This window comes from Garra rufa, chromosome 6 (assembly GCF_049309525.1).
Source record: "Garra rufa chromosome 6, GarRuf1.0, whole genome shotgun sequence".
NCBI lineage: Eukaryota > Metazoa > Chordata > Actinopteri > Cypriniformes > Cyprinidae > Garra > Garra rufa.
Genome location: NC_133366.1, coordinates 3903969 through 3930844, shown reverse-complemented (window position 1 = coordinate 3930844; position 26876 = coordinate 3903969). Strand labels below are relative to the sequence as shown.

Genomic DNA, 26876 nt, shown 5'->3' with positions numbered 1-26876 from the left:
GTCGTCTTGGTCTTGAACAGAAGCGTTTTACAATAATTAACCGAAACCGAAAGCAATCTTTTATCAGGCTATGAAATCCTTAAAAATGCAATTCTCTCTAAAGACGCGTCCAATGAGGAAATGGCGTGTCAGTATCGTCAGCTTAATTTTTTTTTTTTTTTAAATATTACCTTACTATTTCCCCCGACACATTCATGGTAATTACCTCTGCCTGTGCTTCGTGGCAAGCTTTAGGCTATTGCATGCGCATGATCGCGCAACTCTTCAAACTGCGCTGAAGTGCCGTTGGGCTCGGGCTGCACTTGTATTAAGCTTGTGTCTATTTTGATGAATATGCCGATTAAATATCTATGCTTTCTTGTTTATTATTAATCTCATTTTAAATTACTTGGCACTCCAAATAAAGACGATGTTATTGGCAGTTAAATTGCAGAGCGACTTTTTCTATTTTGCTCTGTACAGAGCATAGTAATACTTAAGTTTTGAAGCCTATAACTTTATATGCTACCAGAAATAATGCCAAAAATTATTGTCTTCAATCAGATTTAGGCATTCAATTTTTTGTATTGTATTGTGCCACCCTAACATTTTTACTGGCCCCTTTCGGCCACCCTATGAAAAAAATCCTGGAGGCGCCACTGTATGTGAGAGGAGAATACACGTGTGTGAGAGGAGAATACACGTGTGTGAGAGGAGAATACATGTGTGTGAGAGGAGAATACATGTGTGTGAGAGGAGAATACACGTGTGTGAGAGGAGAATACATGTGTGTGAGAGGAGAATACACGTGTGTGAGAGGAGAATACACGTGTGTGAGAGGAGAATACGTGTGTGAGAGGAGAATACACGTGTGTGAGAGGAGAATACACGTGTGTGAGAGGAGAATACATGTGTGTGAGAGGAGAATACATGTGTGTGAGAGGAGAATACATGTGTGTGAGAGGAGAATACATGTGTGTGAGAGGAGAATACATATGTGAGAGGAGAGAATATATGTATGTGAGAGGAGAATACATGTGTGTGAGAGGAGAGAATATATGTATGTGAGAGGAGAGAATATATGTGTGTGAGAGGAGAATACATGTGTGTGAGAGGATAGAATATATGTGTGTGAGAGGAGAATACATGTGTGTGAGAGGAGAGAATATATGTGTGTGAGAGGAGAATACATGTGTGTGAGAGGATAGAATATATGTGTGTGAGAGGAGAATACATGTGTGTGAGAGGATAGAATATATGTGTGTGAGAGGAGAATACATGTATGTGAGAGGATAGAATATATGTGTGTGAGAGGAGAATACATGTGTGTGAGAGGAGAGAATATATGTGTGTGAGAGGAGAATACATGTATGTGAGAGGAGAATACATGTGTGTGAGAGGATAGAATATATGTGTGTGAGAGGAGAATACATGTGTGTGAGAGGAGAGAATATATGTGTGTGAGAGGATAGAATATATGTGTGTGAGAGGAGAATACATGTGTGTGAGAGGAGAGAATATATGTGTGTGAGAGGATAGAATATATGTGTGTGAGAGGAGAATACATGTGTGTGAGAGGAGAGAATATATGTGTGTGAGAGGAGAATACATGTATGTGAGAGGATAGAATATATGTGTGTGAGAGGAGAATACATGTGTGTGAGAGGATAGAATATATGTGTGTGAGAGGAGAATACATGTGTGTGAGAGGAGAGAATATATGTGTGTGAGAGGATAGAATATATGTGTGTGAGAGGAGAATACATGTGTGTGAGAGGAGAGAATATATGTGTGTGAGAGGAGAATACATGTATGTGAGAGGATAGAATATATGTGTGTGAGAGGAGAATACATGTATGTGAGAGGAGAATACATGTGTGTGAGAGGAGAATACATGTATGTGAGAGGAGAATACATGTGTGTGAGAGGAGAATACATGTATGTGAGAGGAGAATACATGTGTGTGAGAGGAGAGAATATATGTATGTGAGAGGAGAGAATATATGTATGTGAGAGGAGAGAATATATGTATGTGAGAGGATAGAATATATGTGTGTGAGAGGAGAATACATGTGTGTGAGAGGAGAATACATGTGTGTGAGAGGAGAATACATGTGTGTGAGAGGAGAATACATGTGTGTGAGAGGAGAATACATGTTTGTGAGAGGAGAATACATGTGTGTGAGAGGAGAATACATGTGTGTGAGAGGAGAATACATGTTTGTGAGAGGAGAATACATGTGTGTGAGAGGAGAATACATGTGTGTGAGAGGAGAATACACGTGTGTGAGAGGAGAATACATGTTTGTGAGAGGAGAATACATGTATGTGAGAGGAGAATACATGTGTGTGAGAGGAGAGAATATATGTATGTGAGAGGAGAGAATATATGTATGTGAGAGGAGAATACATGTGTGTGAGAGGAGAGAATATATGTATGTGAGAGGAGAGAATATATGTATGTGAGAGGATAGAATATATGTGTGTGAGAGGAGAATACATGTGTGTGAGAGGAGAGAATATATGTATGTGAGAGGAGAATACATGTATGTGAGAGGATAGAATATATGTGTGTGAGAGGAGAATACATGTATGTGAGAGGATAGAATATATGTGTGTGAGAGGAGAATACATGTGTGTGAGAGGAGAGAATATATGTGTGTGAGAGGAGAATACATGTGTGTGAGAGTGCCAGAATGAATTATGGCTTGCACGGCCCCTCATATACATACATATATATATATATATATATATATATATATATATATATTAGTAATAATCTATATCATTTTTAAATGATTATAATGATTTATAAGCATTCATAAAATAATCACGCTCACAAAATAGAGGCCATGCAACAAAACAATAAACCTCACTAATCTGGAGAGGAGATCTCAAGAAAAAAAGGGAAAAGGACACACCTACTCTCACCCTTCTCCTCCTCTACTAAGCTCAAGTAAGAAAGTCTGTATAACACATATGATGTATGTTTTGAATCTATCGTTTTCACTTTTCATGCTTGATATCATTTTAATGTCTCAGGATGGAATCAGGATTGTTTTGTGAATACGGGGCCAGTTGTATAAATGTGTTTGACTTGCCTTGGCAGATGACTCCAGCATCTTCCTGGTGCCGACAGTTATGTGATCCCCATCCTCTTGAAAAACAGTTTTTCAGTGTAGATTCTCCCCCATGGCACTGGACATCATCCAACCATATTTGTCCAGAACCTTGTCCAAAATAAGCAGAACTCTTGGCCTCTATAACAGTCCCACAGCCCAGTTCTCTGCACACCACTGCTGTGTCTGTCAAATCCCACCCATCATCACACACTGTTCCCCATATTCCATTGTGCAGAACCTCCACTCTTCCAGAACAGGGGTTGGGTCCATTTACCAACCTGACAGCTATTAAATCACAAACAATATAAATATATAAAAACATGACATTAGGTGTTTTGCTTGTTTGTTTGTATTTTTGATGAGATAACAAGTAGTAAATATAGCTGCAAGCAGTGATGATGGGCCCAAGCCCGGTGGCATCAGCAAAGCAGTGTACATCATTTAATTCTTTGGCAGTCTGGTTGTTGAGTCACAGCTATTAAAAGGGCTACTCTAGAATATCAACAGAGTAAAAAAGATATAAACACAGAGAGGGGATGATATATAAATCATAGTCTATATACTGGTCTATATAATTTTTGATATGATTTTAATGATTTATAAGCATTTGTCAAATAGTTAGATAAAACTACAGTAAAAGTCCAGTACATATAACCTGACTATATGGATTAATTTGTCATTCTAAGGGATGGAAACAGACATGAGAAAGATTCGGCTTAAAAATTTCTGACCATTTTTAATTTGATGTCAGTACCCAGAACATTAGAAATTCATGAAACTAAGCATGTTAATGCACTTTAATGATACAAGAAAATGTATGTTTCCCTTTTAACAGTTACTTTAATAAATCACCATAGAAACACAATATTTTAAAAAAATGTTTGCAAATTTAGCATCTGAATTTTCAAAAATCCAAATTCAAACCAAAATAGCTGACTTCCTGTTGGTCATAGCTAATGACTGTAAATTAGAAAGTTGTCCAGTGTGTTGGAAACTGCAGCTTAAACGAATCCTACAACTTTAGTCAAAAGATGGCGCTATACAGGGCCTAATGATGACAAAATCCTGTTTGTGTTGTATTTATAGTATGGTATGTAATTCCTAGCATTTGTCAGATGAATCATCGCTGAAGCACTGAATGAATTCTGATCTCGTGCAATTTTTTTTGTTTTTTTTTTTTTTTTTATCTCATTATCTCTCATCTGATGTCAGTCATAACTTTTTGAGTTGAAAGATGATTACACTGTCTGCTCAGTGGACAGACTAATTCCACTAGAGTTTAATTCATCAAACCTATAATTAACTTCCCTTTCAAGCAATTTTGGTAAACATTTATTTCTTTAGCAGCCGCTTTTAACCAACGTGACTATTGAATTCTACAGATCCACAAAGATTCAGCCAATACACAATCCAATAGGGGAAACAATGGAGTACATTACCAGCAGTGTTTGTCTTTGCTGTGACTTTTGTATTGGTGCTGCTGATGTTAGTAACAACTGAAAAAAAAAAAAAAAATGACACAAATAATACTCTGTAAATTATATTTATAAATAAAATCAGATACCAGCAAAGTATCTGAACTGAAAAACACTAAATACAGTAAGTCACAGTAGACACATAATAATCCTACGAAAATTCCAGGACGTTATGCTTAAACCCCATAATGTAAACTAGCTTGATAGCATAAATGGATATGTAAAGCTGCTCAGTGGTACAAAACATTAATTGCAACATCACATTTACATTACTTTATGTATTTTTTGCTTGTTTTTTTTTTTTTTTTTAGATTTTATTTTTGTTCCTGTATGCATACAATGCTTCAAATAATTGACCAATATCATACTCTGTAAACTGCAGTATCAATCATAAATGAAGACACAAATAATATGAATGTGTAGAAAAAGCTTGTGTAAAAATAATTACCTGCACAGTATGATGAATTACAGGCAGTCGGTCTAACCAACTCATAGACATAATAATTGCCTGGACAGGCTTTGACTTTAATAGGGTAAGACCCATAAAAACAGCAGAAACTGCCCAGGGGCCCACAGACATCTCGAGTGACGACTCCATCCTCAACCGTTGGGTGTTCACCATGAATCCACAGTGGGATAGCAGTGCCGCAGCTATACTGAGCAACACACGTGTCTGGGATCTGAGCGCTCATGTTGTTAATAAAGAGACGATACCAACCGCTCCAGACGAGATTTCTGTCACACTTGTAGGAGGGGTTTGATAGCTGACTGGCATTGGCTCTCCATGGATTGTCTTGCAGGGTGTAGCTGTAGCAGGGATCAACAGAGGGATAAGCCCCTTTTTTTGGAAAAAAAAAAGGGGGGGGTAGGGTCAGGTTAAGAGCATATTTATATTGCATGATTTAGAAACAACTACTAGTTTGAAAAAGGCTACTTAAAAATGCACACTTTGGTTCTGCAGATACCTCATGTTCTCTAGAGAGGCAGACTTTTTCCCAGTGAATGGCAAAGGCAGTGGGGAAAAAAAATATTATTTTCAAAATACTACAGTTGGTGCACTAAATCTAATTTTAGGTGTTTTTCAGGAAGGAACTGCATCGGGTCAGGAAATTAGCCAATTAGACACAATGTGTTACATTACCAGTTGAGATGTTCACTGGTGTGACGGCTGTAGAGCTGGGGCTGATGCTGCCAACATCTGAAAGTTTGTAAGAATAGTGATTATTAAACAGTGACATAAATATTATTAATGTGTGAAATAGCTCACGTGAATATAATCACCTGCACAGTATGATGAATTACAGACAGTTGGACTAACCAACTGATAGACATAATAATTGCCTGGACAGGCAATGATTTTAATGGGGTAAGATACGCGAGAGCAGCAGTAATTGTCCCAGTGAGCACAGACATCTCGAGTGACGACTCCATCCTCAAGTCTTGGGTGTCCACCACGAATCCACAGTGGGATATTAGTGCCACAGCGATACTTCGCAACACACGTGTCTGGGATGTGAGCGCTCACACCGTTAATGAAGAGACGATACCAGCCGCTCCAATTGACATTCCAGTCACACTTTCTGACTGAAGCATTTGTATTATTGGTGGCTCTCCATGGATCATCCAGCACAGTATAGCTGTAGCAAGGGTCTGACAAATGATAGGATTTTAAAAAATAAACATTTATCTCTTTTTATTTAGCATTAACAAAATAACTAACCTTGAGTTAAACAGTACTAATTAACACTACAAGCTGTCGTTCACACTCAGTATTCTTCTAGAATCCCCAGAAACAAAATTCTAATCTACAAATCTCCTCGTTTACACCCAAATCACCACAGAGCAATACATTACCAGTTGTGGTTATCTCTTGTGTGACAGTTATACCAGCCAGGACATCTGAAAAATATAATAGAGATACAAATTAAATAAACACAAACACACGTTGTGTTTACATGTTTTATGGGGACCTTCAATAGGCATAATGGTTTTCATACTGTACGAACCATATTTTCTGTGGCCCTACACCTAAACCTAGCTCTCACAGGAGATTGTGCACACTTTTACTTCCTCAAAAAAACTCATTGTGCATGATGTATAAGCCTGTTTCCTCATGGGGACCTAAGAAATGTCCCCACAATGTCTAAATTTACTGGTATTACTATCCTTGTGGGGACAAAGCCCTACTAAAGTAAGGGAAGATTATGAGGACATAAATAATAAAATTTCAGTTTCACACATAAAGAATACATGACTTGGTGGACTTGAAGATAGGTGTATGTCATATGGATTACTGCTAGGATACTTTAATGATTTTGAAATTTGATAGCTTTAGTTTCCAGTTACATGCATTACATGAAAGAAGCCTTAAATATCAGACATGAGAGTGCATAAATGGTAAAGAATTGACATATTTGTTAGGATCATTAGATGAGTGTGCAGGCACAAACACAGACAAAAAATACTGCTTGTACTTACATAGAATAACAGAGATGATAGTCAGTGCTCTTATAAAACCTGAAATATGAAGAAAAAATAAACAATGAAAATAATGATCTTAAGACAACAACAACAATTGTTTGAGATGAACTACAGTTCCTCTTATAAAGACAGAGTCAGAGAACAATCAGACCAATATATAAAAACAAGGCAGGCAGCAAGAGAGCAAGGCACGCAAAATTCTTAGCCAAAACAAAACGTTGCATTGAGCTTGGCATTCTCAATGCTTAAATAGTCTGTGAAATGGAGGTCAAGTGTGTATGCAATCAGTCCAGGTATGCGGGTTGCTGGGATTTGTAGTTTTACTAATCATGACCAGAAACTCACTTTCATGAAAAGAGGAAGCCATTGTGAATTTTTACAGTCCAGTGTATTTATCTTTATCCAAAACCCAGATGTTGAGGTTTCTTTACTGTATAGAGAGAGGCAGACAGAGAGAAAAAGTTATTATAACTTATTAATTATATTTTAAACCATAAGTGTCATAATGACTGTTTGATGTGCAAAAATAGTTTATGGTTCACTGAACAAGCATGAAAAACATTATTAAACCCTGTCTCATTTTTTTTATATTGCAAAAACACCTTTAAAATAAAGTATCCTGATCCTATGTATTTATACATAAAACTGCACAAAACACAAAAGTACACATGATCACACATCAACACAGCTGAAGTTTGTTTAACTTATAGAAAGAAAGATCTTACCTCGTATACAGTGATCTTCACCAACACGAATGACTAAAATAATATTGCGTGATCTTAGTTGTTTATACACATTTTATCTGTACATCGTTCTAAGGAAATATGAACCCCAAACCACAAATTCAAATTTGTATACATAACATGTGACAGGTCACAGCCACACAATGCCTTGTTTAATTTCCTATCTGTTTTTTTTTTTTTTTTTTTTTTTTTTTGTCTCCAACAAAAAAGTTTATTCCTTTGTTAATCTAGAAATATGACATTTTATTTTTGTGTGTGACTTTAATATGGCATGTCATTATTATTATTATTTATTTTTTTATTTTTTAATCAGATAGCCGAAAATGTAAATGCCGAAAACTGCCAAGAGCTGTTTTATTTACATCTAAACAAATGAATCTACATCAGCAACAACAACTCAGTGTTTGCTACAGTAGCCTTAAGAAACCAGACCAACAGACACACACACCACAACCAGAGCAACCAGATATCCAATCACACACAGGAATCCACTGCTAAGCACCTCCCTCTTTTTGGAGCTGATTTGTGATATGTTCTTTACACAGATGAAGAGCATCACAGTTTCGATGAAGATCCACACAAAGCTGGAGAGATAGAAGAAGTGCAGATGGCCTGAGAGACGGTTATAATGATTCTCAGCGAGGCTGTGTTGAGCTGTAGGGCTCTTTCTCAACTGATTGTTTATTTTGACAGTGTTTTTTAGTATTAAAGACAGTGCAAAGTTTATTAACGATGTTCTCCAATAGCGTTTAAAGAATGAATACGGTATGTTATTTGAAAGAAGCTGCTAGGCATGTCCACTGTTAGATTGAAATATTCAGCTCACCTTGTATTCATTCTGCAGTGTGACATCCCACAGATTTTACATGTATTTACACATCTTTACCACATTTAATTCAATTAGAGACACATCAATTTCATAAGTTGTTTTAACATGTTTCAGCATCTTAGAGAAACATTGGAACATCCGAAGCTCTTATCGGGTTCATTGTGTATCCTTAGGTGTCCTGAGAGGATAGGCAATGAAATTTGGAATTTATTTTATTATTCATTGATTATTTGGTTGTCATACTCTCATTAAATTTTAATCTACTCCAGCTTAGTTACATTTGATGCCTCAACCCCTCTTATTTAAAATCCAATAAATCAAATAATTGCTAGATTTTCCAAATTTTCACAGCTCACACATGCAAGTGATGTCCCCAGTCCAGCAGGCAAGCGTGGAATATAGTAAAGCTTTGAATATTGAATTATATTAATTTTGTCAGGGAAAAGGATGATCTGAACACTGTTGTGTAAGTTGCAGAGGTGGAAAGAGTAATAAAATATGCTACTCAAGTAAAAGTACTGTTACTTCAATGAAATTTTACTTAAGTACAAGTAAAAGTACTGGTCAAAAAAATCTACTCAAGTAAAATTTACTGAGTTTTTTTTTTTTTTTTTTTTGAACAGCAGTGCTGGGTGGGGGATTCTAGTGTTATTCAAAAAAAGACAAGGGGATATAAATCTCAACCTGGTTGTTTTTAATTGAGGAAACAACTTTACAAATTAAAGTGCAATAAACACAAATAAATAAGATACAATAAAAAAAATCAAATAACCATATAAAACATTTAGGGAAATTTTAGTTCAAATGTTCCCATAAAACTTTAAACATCACAACCACTGAATGTGGCATAAACTGTGGATTCAGTAGAGCAGGGGTTCCCAACCTTTTTTACCGCGGGGCCCCCCTCCTTCTCCGGTCAATTTTGCAAGGCCCCCCTTGCCTGACATGTCCTCTTATTTATTATTATCTTATTTATTTACTTATTTACTTCCGCAGTAAAGAGAAAAGTATTTATTTTTAAATCTTTTTTATTAACCAAAACATTTGTTTTGCCTTATTGTTCTTCTACTGCATGTTATAAAAAAAATCTAAATTCAAACAAACTTTAAATTAAAACTTTAAATATACCTTATAACCTTTCAAGAAAACCTCTGCTAAATTCTAACTTCTTTTTTTTTAATTTTATATACAGATTTTAAGCTCCTGAATTCCTTACTTCAGACATTCTTGACAACTTCAGAGTACTTTTTCTTAAATAAGTGAAACTGCCTTATCAAACAGGACAACAGGGATATGCCAAAACACCACTAAACTTATCCCTTTGAACTTGACTGACTGAATATCTACTGTTTGTATCCATTAGAAAATTAACATACGAATTCAAACTACAACAAATACATTCTAAATCTGTTGAAACACATCGATGAGAAGGTTCGACAAAGACAGGATCAGTGAACTGTCAGTGCAGCCTGATGCTCATAAACACCGAGCCTCTTCTATGGGTGAGCGTCCATTATAAAACACTCACAGGACAATAATTTGGACAACTAGGCAAATGTTTTGAAATTTCACGCAAAAATACGATAGGGATCAGAGCCCCGAGAGCGCGCATAGCTTGTGAATCAATAGCGGACTTATGCGTGCCTAATGTACGCCTCTGATAAACACGAGTGTTATACATTAGGCACGCGCAAGTTTGTTATTACCTTAACATTAGCGCGACGGTTTGCTTCATGCATGCAGCCGAGAGATGCAACTCTGCAAAACTGTGCCTTGTTCGTCTCCATCTTTCTTGAGTTAGCGCACTGCGTTTGTTCTGCCGCTCATCAAGCAATCAGTAGTTTCCGGTGCGCGATCTCCTCCTTCCTTCCACGCACATTTTTTTTTTCTTTTATTCTTTTATTATTATTATTATTATTTTACTCAGTAACGGATAATATTTAAAATGTAGTTAAGTACAATACTTAAATCAAAGCATACTTAAAGGTGCAGTGTGTAGATTTTTGCGGCATCTAGCGGTTAAGTTTTGAATTGCAACCTGATAGACCTTTCTCACAACTTCCGTATTTTGCACCGGAAATACGTAATTGCTGTGTAAACCTATTTCCGCCCCGGTATGCCGTAACCAGTTAAACAACGTGAAAAACGCTTAACGTGGCTTAATGTATGTAAAAAACGACCAGGAAACCCCAAGTTTCTGTCAAACCTTACGTGGAACAAACATTAACTACTATCAAAAGAACGAGCCCTTATTCCACAGATAAAGTGAATAATATCACGTTAAGCGTTTTCTCCCCCATAGAAGCCCATTATAAGGAAACAGCTTAACGTGGTTTACGTACCTCAACAGCGACCAGGGAAAACCAAACTTATGTTAAATTTTACTTATAATAAATACTTGCTGCTGTCAAAAGAACGAGCTCTTATTCAGCATTTAAAGTGATCGCCCCCCATAGAAGTCCATTATAACAAACCATGTTAAGCTTTTTCCTTAATGGAGTTCTATAGGGAGAAAAGCATGATATTATTCACTTTATATGCTGAATAAGAGCTCGTTCTTTTGACAGCAGAAAGTGTTTATTATAAGTAAAATTTTAAGCCACGTTAAGCTTTTTTTTTTGTATAATGGACTTCTATGGGGGGCCATCACTTTATATGCTGAATGAGAGCTCGTTCTTTTGAGAACAGAAAGTGTTTATTATAAGTGAAATTTAACAGACGTTTGGTCTTCCCTGGTCGCTGTTAAGGTAAGTTAAACCAAGCTGTTTCCTTATAATGGGCTTCTATGGGGGAGAAAACGCTTAACGTGATATTATGCACTTTATCTGTGGAATAAGGGCTCGTTCTTTTGATAGTAGTTAGTGTTTGTTCCAAGTAAGGTATGACAGAAATTTGGGGTTTCCTGGTCGTTTTTTACGTACGTTAAGCCATGTTAAACGTTTTAGAACGTCCCGGATAAACTCTTAGTGGAAAAATGTATATCCTTTATCCAATTTGTTCCTCTTTGTGACGGAGTTTTCCTACACGACTCTTATCACGTCGGCAAAAGTTATCTTTGGCAAACCAGCGAGGGAAGTTGTGTAGACTCTCTCCATTTTAATTTTAAATTACCCGGCTTTCTGCTGTGTTGACATTACACAGGAAGTCTGCATACCCTGCGATTGCGTATTTCCGGTTTCTGTGAAAAAGGTCTATTGCAACCAACGGCTCCGTCCACCGCTCACCCCTCCCTTTACAGAAACTACGGCAACCGACACGCGATTAAGATGTCGTCGTTTCAGACAGCAAAGAATAATGAAGTTTCTTTTAAAACGTAAATAAGAGAATTATATTTACTTGATAATTCAATAAAACGATGTTATTGTGAATATTGCAGTTACTTGTTCATCATTGTGTCAGTGTTTTTTCCCAAGAACAGCAGTGATGAAACGCGATCTGTAGAGCAGTTTGTCCGTTCAGGGCTACAGTAGAAACATAACGGCGTCTTCCATGTGAGGGGACCCGCGGTGTATGTAGATATAAACTGATAATTGTAAGGTAATAAAAACATAATGGTTAATTAAGTAAGGTCTTTATTCACCCCTGAAAACATAGTTATGTATATGATATTGCATTTCTGTCTAGAGATGATCTTAAATATTACACACTGCACCTTTAAGTAAAAGTAAAATTACAAAATTTAAAAATTACTTTAAAAAGTAGAAGTACACAAAAAACCTACTCAATTACAGTAATGCGAGTAAATGTAATTCGTTACTTTCCACCTCTGGTAAGTTGTGGCTTTACTTTACTCTGGCAATACATCCCACCCATATCCCTCTGACCAGCATGTGGTACATTATATTACTTATTAACATTTAAAGACCACATAGCTAAAACGTACTCGGTTACTAACGTAACCTCTGTTCTCTCTAGAGAGGGAATGAGTACTGCATAAGTATCTTACGCTAGGGGAAAATCCTTTTCTGCGAGATATTGAAGCCAAAAATTATCCTTAATTTTGAGATAATGTAAAGCGCTTTGCAGCAGCATACAGACATAGGCGAAACAGCTTGCGCGCCTATTGGCTGCTCTGCGGCAACTGCAGCAGCCTATAAGAGCGAGGCCTGACGCGACGCCAGATCCAATGGGGGCATTTCGCGCCCTTTGCGTCGCTTCGCGCCCTTTTCGTAGCTTCCCGCCTAAAAGGGCGTGGTCTAGACCTATAAAGACCGCTCGTAGGCAGCTATTATCTGGTTTTTCATCATCGAAGCCACCAGAGCGTGCGCATGCACGGCAAGATACGCAGTACTCGTTCCCTCTCTAGAGAGAACAGAGGTTACGTTAGTAACCGAGTACGTTCTCTTACGAGAGGTCTCTCGTACTGCGTAAGTATCTTACGCTAGGGGACCCAGTGTAAAACGCCGTGCATGCTGAGATCTGACACCAAAGACCCAAGGGCGAAAGCCCGGGGTTCATACAGTTCATAATCACCTATAGAACTCACAGGGAGTCCGGGGAAGAGGGAGGGGCAACGCCGCACTCTTCCACATAGTGCAGCGTCACTCAGACGCTAAGTAAACGTACATACAGGGCGGGGTTACGGCCTGAGCTGATGTAAGAATAAGGGTCTTCACACAGTTTGCCCAGACACATCTTGTGCTATTACTTTCACTGTCGACCCTAGAGCTGTGCTCAGTAGACGCAGCATTCCGAGCTGATAACATCAGGTCAGACAACACTGAACATCTAGACTGACAGCAATCTGGCCTGTAAGGCAGGAACCTCCAGGTTGTAAAACCTTATAAATGTAGACGGAGAGGCCCAGCCCGCCGCCGTACAAATATCTTGCAAGGCAATCCCACTCGACCAAGCCCACGATGAGGCCACGCCCCTCGTGGAATGTGCTCTGACACCTAGCGGGCACTGCATGCCCTTGGAAGCATATGCCAACGCAATAGCATCAACTATCCATCTGGATAAGCTCTGTTTCGACACGGCCAGTCCCTTGGGACGCCCGTAAAACGAAACAAAAAGCTGCTCTGTCTGTCTAAAAGCAGACGAGCGAGACACGTAAGCTCGTAATGCCCTGACTGGGCATAGGAGGCTCGTGTCCGTTTCCTCATCATTGACCGGTAGGGCTGACAGCGCGATGACCTGTGCCCTAAACGGTGTGTTGAGTGATTTTGGAACGTAACCATGTTTGGGTTTGAGTATGACTTTAGAGTCATTAGGTCCAAATTCCATGCACGTCGCGCTCACAGAGAGTGCGTGCAAATCCCCTATGCGCTTCACTGAAGCGAGAGCCAGCAGAAACACAGTCTTAAGAGACAGGTATTTCAAATCAATCGTCTGCAGAGGCTCGAATGGTCCACCTTTCATGGCCTCTAGTACCACAGAAAGGTCCCATACGGGGACTGAGGGAGGTCTGGGGGGATTTAGTCTTCTAGCTCCCCTCAGGAAGCAAATAACTAAATCGTTCCTTCCTATTGACTGACCTAGCTTGTGCTCAAAAACGCTGTTATGGCCGCCACATAGACTTTGAGCGTGTAGGGGTTCTGCCCTTGTCCAGCAGCTCTTATAGAAAGGAAAGCACCTCCATCACACCACAGTTAGTGGGTGACGAGCCGCGGGCTGCGCACCAGCCCGAAAACACTGACCATTTTGAGGAATAGAGCCGTCTCGTAGAAGGGGCTCTAGCCTGCGTGATCGTGTTTAATACTCCTTTAGGGAGTTCATCATATATTCGCTGGTGGCCCAGACATGAAGGGACCACAGCTCTGGGTGAGGATGCCAAATCGAGCCGCTGGCCTGAGAGAGAAGGTCTCTCTTCACTGGTATCGGCCACGGGGCAGTGCTCGTCAGCTGCATCAGCGCTGGGAACCAGGGCTGGTTTTCCCAAAACGGCGCTATCAGCAGTATTGAACATCCTTTTTCCCTGACCCTCTCTATCACCTGAGGTAGGAGAGAGACGGGGGGAAAAGCATAGAGATGACGGCGGGGCCATTCGTGGGCCAGCGCGTCTCTGCTTTTTGAGTAAAATTCCAGACAGTGAGCGTTGTTAGGAGACGCAAACAGGTCTACTTCCGCTCTGCCGAATTTTTTCCACAGTAGTTGTTCTGTCTGTGGGTGTAGAGACCATTCGCCTGCTGGAACATTGTTCCTGGACAGTCTGTCTGGCCCTATGTTTAGAAGCCCCGGCACATGCGCTGCTTTCAGCGAGCGCAGGTTGCGCTGAGCCCATACCAGGAGGCATTCTGCAAGTCTGTATAGGTTTTTGGACCTGAGACCGCCCTGGCGATTTATATAGGAAACCACTGACATGTTGTCCGAGCGGACTAGTACATGGTTTCCTTTTATTTGGGGACAGAAGCGCATCAGCGCGTTCTGTACTGCCAGCATTTCGAGGCAGTTGATATGCAGGAGCTTTTCCCGTTCTGACCACTGGCCAAAAGATGGTCTGCCCTCGAGCAGAGCCCCCCATCCCGAGGTGGACGCGTCCGTAGACACCACTTTTATTCTCGAGGAAGTCCCCAGGCTTACACCTGACTGGTACCAGTCGACTGCTTTCCACGGTTTCAGGGCTGTGACACATTGGGGGACAGGGAGATCTTCGCCCAATTGACTCTGAGACCCAAATTCTCGAGGTGATCGAGTAACATGGTCGTATGCTGTACAAGCACTGAGCGAGACTGCGCTAGAATCAGCCAATCGTCCAAATAGTTCAGTATGCGCACGCCTTTCAGTCTGAGAGGAACGAGCGCTGCGTCCATGCACTTCGTAAATGTACGGGGTGCCTGGGACAAACCGAACGGCAGGACTGTGTACTGATATGCCTGGCCCTCGAAGGCGAATCTCAAAAATCGCCTGTGACGTGACGCTATCTGTATTTGAAAATACGCGTCTTTCAGATCCACTGACACGAAACAGTCTCCTTGGCGAACTTGCGCGAGGATTTTTCTGGTCGTGAGCATCCTGAACCGACGCTTCACCAGCGCTTTGTTCAGTTGCCTTAGATCTAATATGGGTCTGAGACCACCGTCTTTTTTTGGTACCAGGAAATATCTGCTGTACAGCCCTCCTTCGCTTTGAGCTTGAGAAAGGGGCTCTATGATCCCTTTGCTCAATAGTTTCGCCACTTCGGCTCGAAGCAGGTGTGCTGCTTCTGTCTGCATTGTGGTCTCGACACGGGCGTCGGTGAAACTGTAGCGAATAGCCTCCTTTTATAATGTCCAGCACCCATTTCGAAACCCCTGGAAGCTTTTCCCATGCGTTTGCATGAATAGCTATAGGTTGAATACGAAGTGCGCTCCGTTCGTTCAGTAACGGAGTGGTTTCGGTGTGCTATGGCACAAGAGACGTGCTCGTGACATTCGGGGCGCGAGCGCTGATAGCGGGAACTATTATGTCTGTGTGTGGATGTGGTTGTGTGGCAACAGGCACATTTAACACACTGCAAACACCGTTCGCCTGCATATAGGGAACGCCTTTTGGTTTCGTTTTACAGAAACCTTGGGGCGTGCATAATGTGATGTCTGTGGGCACTGAGAAGTGGGCACGTTTACCACATGTGAAGCGCAATCGATCTGAGTCGATTTTATGTGTGCGACAGGCCTGTGTGACAGGCTGTGCTTGTGTGTAGAGATGAGCACTAGGTAGTGGGCATTCTTACTACACGTGAAACACCATCGGCCGTGGCCGGGACTCCAGAAAATACACTCTATTGGGGGTTTATCTGGGTAGCCGTGAAAACAACCTTTGTGTGCAGGCAAGCGGGCGACAGAACCGGCTTGTTGGCTGCAGCAAACACTGGAACAGTCACATTTAACACACTCCAAACAACGTTCGCCTGCATGGAGCGAATGCACTTTTGGTTTCGTTTTTACAGAAACCGTTTGACGTGCATAATGTGGTGTCTGTGGCCACTGTGAAGAAGGCACATTTACCACGTGTGAAGCGCAATCGATCTGAGTCGATTTTATGTGCGCGCGGGACCTGTGTGACAGGCTGTGCTTGCGTGTAGAGATGAGCACTGGGTAGTGGGCATTCTTCCGACACATGAAACACCATCGGCCGTGGCCGGTTGTGAAGCGCAATCGATCTGAGTCGAATTTATGTGCACTGTGCTTGTGTGTAGAGATGAGCACTAGGTAGTGGGCATTCTTACGACACGTGAAACACCATCGGCCGTGGCCGGTTGTGAAGCGCAATCGATCTGAGTCGATTTTATGTGCGCTGTGCTTGTGTGTAGAGATAAGCACTAGGTAGTGGGCATTCTTACGACACGTGAAACACCATCGGCCGTGGCCGGTTGTGAAGCGCAATCGATCTGAGTCGATTTTATGTGAGCTGTGCTTGTGTGTAGAGATGAGCACTAGGTAGTGGGCATTCTTACGACACGTGAAACACCATCGGCCGTGGCCGGTTGTGAAGCGCAATCGATCTGAGTCGAATTTATGTGCACTGTGCTTGTGTGTAGAGATGAGCACTAGGTAGTGGGCATTCTTACGACACGTGAAACACCATCGGCCGTGGCCGGTTGTGAAGCGCAATCGATCTGAGTCGATTTTATGTGAGCTGTGCTTGTGTGTAATGTTAGAGATGAGCACTGGGTAGTGGGCATTCTTACGACACATGAAACACCATCGGCCGTGGCCGGGACACCAGACAGTACACTCTATTGGGGGTTTATCTGTGTAGCCGTGGGAACGACTTTTGTGTGCAGGCAAACGGGCGACGGAGCCGGTTTGTTGGCTGCAGAAAACACTGGAACAGTCACATTTTCTGGAACTGGACGAGCGAATAACTTTGGTGGGGGTCTGGCAACAGCGGGACTCGTACACCGTCGTTTTCCTAGTTGTGCTAGGACGATTTCGGAGGCTCAGGTTCCAACTCTATTCTGGGCCGCGGGCCGCGTCTGGCGGGGCGGCGGCCAGAAGAGAAAAACGTCAGAAAGCGTTAGCCACGGGTGCCTCTCAGCAACGGTGAGAGACCATGTTACGCAGCGCTGACGCGGCTTGGCAGCGGCGAAAGCGAGGCGGAGCAGGTTTGACGTCTGACGGCAAGCTTTAGAGGGGAGGGCCGACTTAGCATGCCGTCCAGCGGAGGGCAGACATAAGTGGGCTGCTATCGCCTCTTCTGAGCAGCATGCGCGTTCCCGTTTTGGTGGGGAACGGAAATCCTCTTCCTCCTTCATGGCCCCCTCGTCAGCGGCGTCGATTGAAGCGGTGGCAGACAGCGGCCGCTTTACGTCCGGAACAGAGGCTGACGAGGTCGATGAAGCAGGCGGGCGAACTGGCGAGCTTTGTCGGCTGGGGGAAGGATCCGGGGCCCGCTGGGCACGGCGCTTTTTACTGCGCTGCACCGCGGCGGGCGGGGGAGCAGTCTCAGTGAAGAAGGCAAGGCAAGTCCTCAGAGTCGCCATTGGCATCTGCACGAGCCGTATGAAGGCATCTTTAAAAAGACGCTTTGCTCTTTTTAGAGAAACAGTGTGTATCGCAGCGGCGACACACACTGTAGATTATAAAGGATATAGGCGCCGGAAAGCGCAGCAGGAAGGCACGGAAGGCAGCGTGGCCAGCAGCTTCAGTGGCTCGTCCCGCTGAGATGCTTGCAGTCGACGGCGGCTTCTTCTCCGGCTCCAGCGATGCGTGTGCTTCGCTTGAAGGATGAAAAATCAGATAATAGCTGCCTACGAGCGGTCTTTATAGGTCTAGACCACACCCTTTTAGGCGGGAAGCTACGAAAAGGGCGCGAAGCGACGCAAAGGGCGCAAAATGCCCCCATTGGATCTGGCGTCGCGTCAGGCCTCGCTCTAATAGGCTGCTGCAGTTGCCGCAGAGCAGCCAATAGGCGCGCAAGCTGTTTCGCCTATGTCTGTATGCTGCTGCAACGCGCTTTACATTATTTCAAAATTAAGGATAATTTTTGGCTTCAATATCTCGCAGAAAAGGATTTTCCCCTAGCGTAAGATACTTACGCAGTACGAGAGACCTCTCGTAAGAGAACTGCTCGATCTTGCAGGTTTGCATTGCACAACATCAGAAAGATCAGGCCCTTCCTAACAGAGCATGCTGCACAACTCCTCGTCCAGGCCCTGGTCATCTCCTGGCTGGACTACTGCAATGCTCTTTTAGCCGGTCTTCCAGCATGTTCAATCAGACCTCTACAAATGATCCAGAACGCAGCAGCACGACTGGTCTTCAATGAGCCCAAAAAGGCCCATGTCACACCTCTCTTCATATCTCTGCACTGGCTACCGGTTACAGCACGCATCAAATTCAAGACACTGATGCTGGCATATAGGACAGCCACCGGCTCATCACCTGCCTACCTCCATTCACTACTACAGATCTACACTCACTCCAGAAGTCTGAGATCCTCTAGTGAAAGACGCCTCATTGTACCACCACAGAGAGGTATTAAATCACTTTCCAGAACATTCTCGTTCAACGTTCCTGCCCGGTGGAATGATCTTCCCACCCCTCTCCAGAATGCACATTCCTTAACAGCTTTCAAGCGACTGCTGAAAAACCCATCTATTTGACTCAAAAAAAAAAAAAAAGGTCACACTTTATATTAGGTGGCCTTAACTATTATGTGCTTACATCAAAAATAAGTACAATGTATTTAATGTGGTCATATTGCATTGCAAAACACTTTTGCTTCTATTAAGGTGGGATATGGGTAAGGTTAGGGACAGGTTTGGTGATATGGGTGGGTTAAAGGGTGGGTTAGGGTGTAAGAGATGGGTCAACAGTGGTAATTACGAAAATTGATTACAAATGTAATTACATATAGGTTTTTATATATACTTAAGTACAATGTAAAAACATGTATGTACACAATACATACATTGTACCAACTGATTAATTTAAATGTAAGTACAAATTAGTTAGGCCACCTCATGTAAAGTGGGACCAAAAAAAAACTTTCTCCTCTCTTTCTTTCTTGATCTTCCCTTTCTATCCTGTACTCATCTAACAACGCCTGATATATATGGTATTTTTGAGCACTTCCTATGTTGATCTGCCTCCTTAAGACAAATCACTTGTTGTATTCCCAACTGTAAGTCGCTTTGGATAAAAGCGTCTGCTAAATGAATAAATGTAAATGTAATATTAATCAAAATCTTACAAACTTGTGATTTGGTAAAATAAATAATGAAATATAATCGCAACAGAGAAATTTCATTAGCTTCAAGCTACACATGACAATTAATGAGATTAACACAACACTTCCCAGCAAGCAATTTTTGGTCTAAAAGACGTCTTTTAGCCGTGAAAACACAGCCCAGACGTCTAGGCTAAAACAAGTTTGTATTTGGGCTGTCAATGAAAATTTAATAGACGTCTAAACATATCCCAATATTAGACTAGTCATCAATTAAAAAATAAATAAATAAAATAAACCATAAAACCTTGTAAACGTTGCTGAGTTTGCTTACAGTATGGAATTTCATACATCTAACTAGTTATTTTGCCAAAAAAATGGCATGCAACCAAATTCAAGGTTATTTGGGCTGGAAGTGGGTTGCACATAGCCAGGCTATGTTGGGTTTATAGTTAACCCAGACGGTGAAATGACGGCTATTGCTTGCTGGGCTTCTACTTGAATGTCCGTCACTATTGAGTGTTTGTAATAACTTCTGACTGTGATCTAATGTGGATTTTGGTCAAACGAGGAGGCAGAAATATGCTGTTAGTAACAGTCTAGAAGAGTTTTATGTGTAAGATTCACAGTTACAACTTCTGTGTGGCAGGAAGAAAAAGTAATGTAACTAGTAGCATAACTAATGTTTTCAGAAAGTAATAAGTTTGAAAGGAGTAGCTAATGAGTAATGTATTACATTATTTGAGTAACTAGCCCAACACTTACTTTAAATTAACTAACATTTGTGCTTTATTTTTCTCATTGCTGAAGAGTGTTGCACTTCCTTCTCCTACAGTTCTACTGTACAGAAGTGAATTTACTTGTACTTCAGCCCTTTGGCTTATTTCACTTTTTGGTGTGAAAGGGCTTTTACATTTGCTAAAAATCTAACTTTTTATATTAAAAAACAAACAAGCAAGCCCTGTCCAGATCTAAAAAGTAATGGTAAATAAAGTAATGTAACAGATTACTTTCCATAAAAAGTAACTATGTAACATAATTAGTTACTTTTTTCAGGGAGTAACTCAATATTGTAATCCATTACTTTTAAAAGAAACTTACCCCAACACTGGCGATGACCGTAACATGAGGATTCTCCCGCTTGCATTGTGATCTGTCTACCCTTGCTTCCAAATTAATATATTTTATTATTTATTTATTTATTTTTAATCTTGGCATATTTTAGTGTACTCCTTGAAGAGAGGTGGTCCTCTTCTATGTCCAATTATTATTATTTTAACCTTGGCCGTTTTTCTGCATTTTACCAAACTTCTGATTCAGTTTTTGGTCAATAATAAATGTAACCTTTTCACTGTATTTGTTTTTATTTAATAATATGGTACAACAGAGCAATACATTTTTTTTTTTTTCAAAATTCATTGCATTTAACATTTAATTTTTATCACATTAAATAATGAACAAAAAAATGGCTTCCAAGGTTTCCACAAAAAAAGGTAATATTATTTATAACTAATTCAAAAGCCTAACAAACTAAAGACCGCATGTAAACATAAACAAACACAATACCAGACAATGAGGGAGAGGAAGTGAGCAACTGGGGCCTAGTCCACACTTGCGCTATGGCATGGCTTGCAGTGTCTTCACACACAGATGAAATGTACTAGAGAAGTGTGTCATAATATGCCTTTGTAAATAAATACAATTTACAAAAACTGGAATCATGGCAGAATATTCTGTGATGCACACTTTGCAGGGTACCTGCGGTTGTATAGAACAAACATCTGAAGTGATAAGAGATACATACAAAATGTCCAGAGTGTTGGTATGCGAGCACTGGAATGAGAACCACTGCAGTAGTGCATATGAAGATAAAAGGAAGTTATTAGATTGCATCAAAATTAACGACGACTAAAATAAACTAAAATGAGATGTGTAGTGTGAGGTAAATGCTAAATTCATTGATTCTGTTGTTGTGGTATTTAACTGTAAGTAATAGCACTTCACTCAGCTCCTGGACATGAAACTAGCATTTTGGGGGACTGTTTTGATGTTGTTGGGTTTGCATCCACAGCAAAGACATCTGAAGAACGCCTTGTACTGCTGCCTGACCTGGACAAGAATGAGACAAGAGAAGAGTGACTTCATGAAATCAATTTAACCTCTGAAACTCAATAACAAGAATGGAGTTTGTTTCTAATGAACTGGTAAGATAAAATGACCTTAAGAGATTAGAATTGCATTTTCAGAAATAAATACTGATTCTTTACTTGTCTTCCATACACTGTCTCTGGAGACACTGGAGTGGAATGTTAAAATGCTTTTTCTTATTACGGAGGACAAAATAGAAAAAAACTCTGATGTTGTCTTGAAAGTTGGGCCTAAAAGTTTGAAGTTATTTCAAAAGCTTGGGAAATCAAAGGCATTATTTGTCTGTTTAAATTTTATTTTTTGACAGTTTGAATAGTTTGGACTCATTTGAACATTCAGTCAAGGGAAGCAAACTGAAAAATACATTTTAAACAACTGCCTCTGACATCAAAGATAACATGTTTATGAAAACAACATTCATATTTCACATGGAATATGGTTGCTAAATGAAGTGATGTCTAACCTCATTATTGAGGACACAGTAGATCAGGAAGATGAAGGTTCCCTGCTGGGAGTTCAAGATCAAGAAGAGGATCTCCAGCACCTTACTGTTATTTGTGAAGAAACCCAGAATCCAGGGGCAACCAAGAACCACACACTGAGCCAGTGTTTTAAACACCATAATCCTGCAGGTAAACAGATAAAGAATAAGTTAATGTCTTTATTGTGTTTATGTTGCTTTATTAAGAGTGGTAGAACAACAATGCATAATACTTGGTTTGTTTCATCTGTGAAACTTCAGCATTTAGACTTTTGAGAGTTGAGCTCAGACTGATGACGACTCTGATGAAGAGGATTGTGTTCAACTGCGGGAAAACAAGTAATTATTTTAAAGGACTATTTTTTAATGCTTTAACAGCCCATAGGACAAATATCTGTAACTTGAACTTACTGCTAGTATGACACAAACAGGACCCATAAAACTCCAGATGAAACCTTTATCTTGTTTAATCCAGCAGCTGTTAAGAAAAACACAATATAATAACTGAATTAATTTATTATAATTTCAGGAGCTGACTGGTGAAGAACTGGAAAAATTGTAATGCATTCCCAATTTATTGCCAATCTAGAGCCGCTTTTCCACTATCGGGCTGAACCGTTCTCAATGCGTAACCGTTCTATTCCGTGCCGATTCGGGCCAGTCGGCATGGATAAGGTTTGATTTTCCACTGCGGTGCAGATAACGGAACTATTTGGAATGTAAATACAAATGTGTCAGTCGTTGCCTTGGTAATGCAAGCCCCGCTTCTACTGTTATTGTCCTTTTGGACGCGATATGTATGTTTGAGTTTTTTTTTTTTTTTTTTTTCCCGGCACTGTTTCGAAACTTTTCTTAATGCCCTTCTCTGCAAGACACTGCACTATAATAAAAAATTTAAAAAAAACTTTTTCGTTTCTCTTTGCACCCTCCAGATGTTGAATTTTTCTTTCTGCCCAAATATGTATATTAGAGCAAATGTTTCATCCACAGACCAAAGTGTCTCAGACATTTGTATTTATGTTTACTGTATCTGTTTAATGCGCACCCGCTTAGCCATAGAGAAACTGGTAGCCAGGCAACAGAGTGGCGAAGCCATGCAAATGCATTTTATCAGCCCGGTTCAGCACGGTTGTCTAACCGTGCCCAGAATTCCGGGCCGAGAACGGTTTGTAATCGTTCCGTGCCGTACCAGGCTCAGGTGGAAACACAACTGGAACTGTACCGATAGTGGAAAAGCGGCTTAGGTGACTTTAATCGCAGTATATAAAAAATATATCAGAGAACATCATTGATCCAAAAGAGCTGTGTGATGACAGTCCAACTAAACACTTTGAGTCATCTAATCTTTTTTAAATATCCCAACTCACTGTTCGCTGCCGTAGCCATCAGGAACCAGACCAGCAGACACACAAACCACAACCATAGCAACCAGATATCCAATCACACACAGGAATCCACTGCTAAGCACCTCCTTCTTTCTGGAGCTGATCTGTGATAGGTTCTTCACACAGATGAAGAGCATCACAGCTTCGATGAACATCCACACAAAGCCAGAGAGAAAGAGGAAGTGCAGAAGGCCTGAGATCACGGCACACAGCACCTGCAGACCATGAGAGACGGTTATGATGATTCTCAGTGAGGCTGTGCTGAGCTGTAGGGCTCCTTCATTATTCTTACCTGAGAATGACGCTGTATGGCGCTCAGGAACTGCTGTGTGAGCAGGAACAGAAGGTGAGCCAACAGAAGACTGATGCAGATGTTGATACGAGCCACATTATTCACTCCAGGACTCCAGCGACAAAGAGCAAAGCTCAACAGGGCCAAACTGAAGAACACCAGCCCCACGATCACACACACCAAACTCAACAGCTTCATCAGTGGGTCATCCTAAAAAAGAAAAAAATAACATGTCAGTGTACATGAGTGACAAATCTGTGCTGTTCTTCAGTGTTCACTAGAAATGTTCTCGTACCTCTGGTGGACGGCTGGTTTGCATGATGAGAGCGAATGTCGACAGATGATCACAGGAACACACAGTGTAGCTGCTGTTGGTCTCTAAAACAGAACAACCATCTACAATCCACTCACTGATATTCCAGTACACACAGGACAGAGAACCATTGGGATCAAACTCCTGCAAAACAAAGATGAAAATATCAAAACCCTGAACATTAGATGTTTTCAGATGTTCATCAGTGCTCAGTTTGGAAAAAAAAACACATTTCACTCTCACTCTGATGTGTTGAAAGGTGAAGTTGACTGGTTTGGTGAGTGTAGTGTTGGTGGTTCTGGGAAGAGTAGCTGAGATCACAGTGGACATCATGGTTTTAATCGTGTCATTTGGTGTGATGTAGAAGTCTGGCTTCAGGAGATTCTCCATTGTGTTGTAGCTCATAAAAGCCACAGCAGCTGATCCTGTATGACAGAAACAGGAAAGACATACTGTGTTAAAACAACAACAATAAAGAAAGTAAATGGTTTTTTGCATTTATAGTATGTTGTGAAGTATACATATACATATACACAATGAGGTCAACAAATCACGCTATAACATTTCACATACTTGTTTCAATGTTGTTCTTTGCGATCCCAATGAGATCAATGTCCAGAGAAGAATTTGTTGTTTCAAGTCGTGTGATTTCATCTAAGGTGATCTGATGTCCAACCATGAAGACTTCTACTTCTGATTAAAATTAAGCAAGCAGTTATGAGCTATATTCATTTATTTAAATTATATATATATATTTTTTTTAAGTCCAACACACTCACTGAATTTGAAAACAAACAAATTAACTGACTATTCTTTTTATTAATTTTTTTTCTCTGATGTGTTGTGAACTCTTCGGGTGTACTTTAAAACTTTTTTATATATATATATATATATATATATTGGCATACCACTTACCTACAGTGGGAAGAGTAAAATTTACACTGTGACTTGTGTCTGTTGTCTTGACTAAAGTAGAAATTAGTTTCTCGCTAGTTTTTAAAACAAGGTTTCCATAGGAGGCTAGTTTAACTTCATTGGCTGATGATGATGATGATGATGATGATGATGACTCTTTTAAAATATTCTCTGAAGTGAAGGAGGTCAAAATGTTGGTCACAGTCTTTTTATTCGTCCAAAAAAAGTAAAATACAGTGTTACTCAATATGTAAATCTGGAGAGAAACAGCACTGCTATTGACAATCATTATGCAACTGACACAAATAAGATAATTTTATCATTTTATATAAATACTTACATTTAAGGGAAGCACTTGAACAGTAATGTTCTCCATCTGCTTAAGAAGATTGTCAAGACATGTCTGATTCTAAAATCACAAATGAGCCTTATATAGTAAACAAAACAGACTCTGTGATGGAAATTATGTTTTGCAACAAAAGTTAGCTTGTGGGGGAAAAAACAGACACTTACGGTGCATCCTTCTGGCAGTGTTACATTTACAACTGAAATGACAAAAATCAGCATGACAATAATAATAATAAAACAAAACAAATTTAAAATTAAGCATATAACATAAGCGTACAATTTTCTAGTATTGTGTGCAAGTCCAAGGTTGACTCCTAGTTTTTAATCAATTAAGGAGGTGGGACTTTCAAAAAGATAAATTGATAAAATAATTAAGTGACTAACTAAATGATGATTGTGCATTAGCAATGAACACCTGCTGTTATTAAGAAATACAGAGGATCAAATGTTGGTTTTATTGGTTTATATAATATCACCATCATGGAGATCAGTGTTTGCTTTAGTAAGGATCTATTGTCTTTATTCACTGGCATTCATTTATTCCTAAACCACAAAAACATCCCTTTATAATGCTTACAAGTTGTGGAAAAAGAACCAACTGCATTGCCTCAGGTTTTTACACATGATTCTCAACAATGGTGACAAGAATGTTTCATGCATTGATGGGAGTTTTTATATTACATACATTGTAAAATCATTCATTATAACTATTAGATCAAACTTTGAATGCATACTTCACATTAGGTTGATTAGGCAAAAACTAGAAGTTAAAAATTCATTGCCAGTTCATGACACCTGTGTCAATAAAAATAAGTTACATGTGTTTATTTCAGAGCATTAATCTCTACTTCACAACACTACATACATTGCTACAGAGAGATATATGACAAATGAAGTCAAGGGTCAAGAGCACAACTAAAACAAACACTGATCACCAAGATGTTGATATCATTTCAACCAATAAAACATCAACATCATTACTTCTCAATACCAGCAGGTGTTCATCATTAATGCACAATCATCACTTAATTAGACACTTAATTAAAGGGATAGTTCACCCAAAAATAAAAATTTTATGTTTATCTGCTTACCCCAAGGGCATCCAATATGTGGGTGACTTCAGAAAAACACAAATAAAGATTTTTAACGAAAACTGGTGCGGTCTGCCAACCTTATCATGGATGTGGATGGGCACCAAACCTTTGAAAGTAACCAAAAACATGCACAGACAAATCTAAATTACACCCTGCGGCTCGTGACGATACACTGATGTC

The 26876-nt window shown here is 40.2% G+C and overlaps 1 protein-coding gene across 1 annotated transcript in view; it reads right to left on the bottom strand.

Annotated features, from left to right (window-relative positions):
- Positions 1-21385: 21385 nt before the first annotated feature.
- Positions 21386-26876, bottom strand: part of LOC141337013 (adhesion G protein-coupled receptor E3-like) — a 41694-nt gene continuing 36203 nt past the window's right edge. Inside the window, exons 3-10 of the mRNA XM_073842738.1 lie at positions 24583-24764; positions 24322-24483; positions 24027-24236; positions 23717-23949; positions 22761-22827; positions 22583-22674; positions 22332-22494; positions 21386-21829 (exon numbers count right to left, since the gene is read on the bottom strand). Of these exons, the coding sequence (XP_073698839.1) occupies positions 21725-21829; positions 22332-22494; positions 22583-22674; positions 22761-22827; positions 23717-23949; positions 24027-24236; positions 24322-24483; positions 24583-24764 (1214 nt within the window). The 3' untranslated portion in view covers positions 21386-21724. The remainder of the gene's footprint in view (positions 21830-22331; positions 22495-22582; positions 22675-22760; positions 22828-23716; positions 23950-24026; positions 24237-24321; positions 24484-24582; positions 24765-26876) is intronic.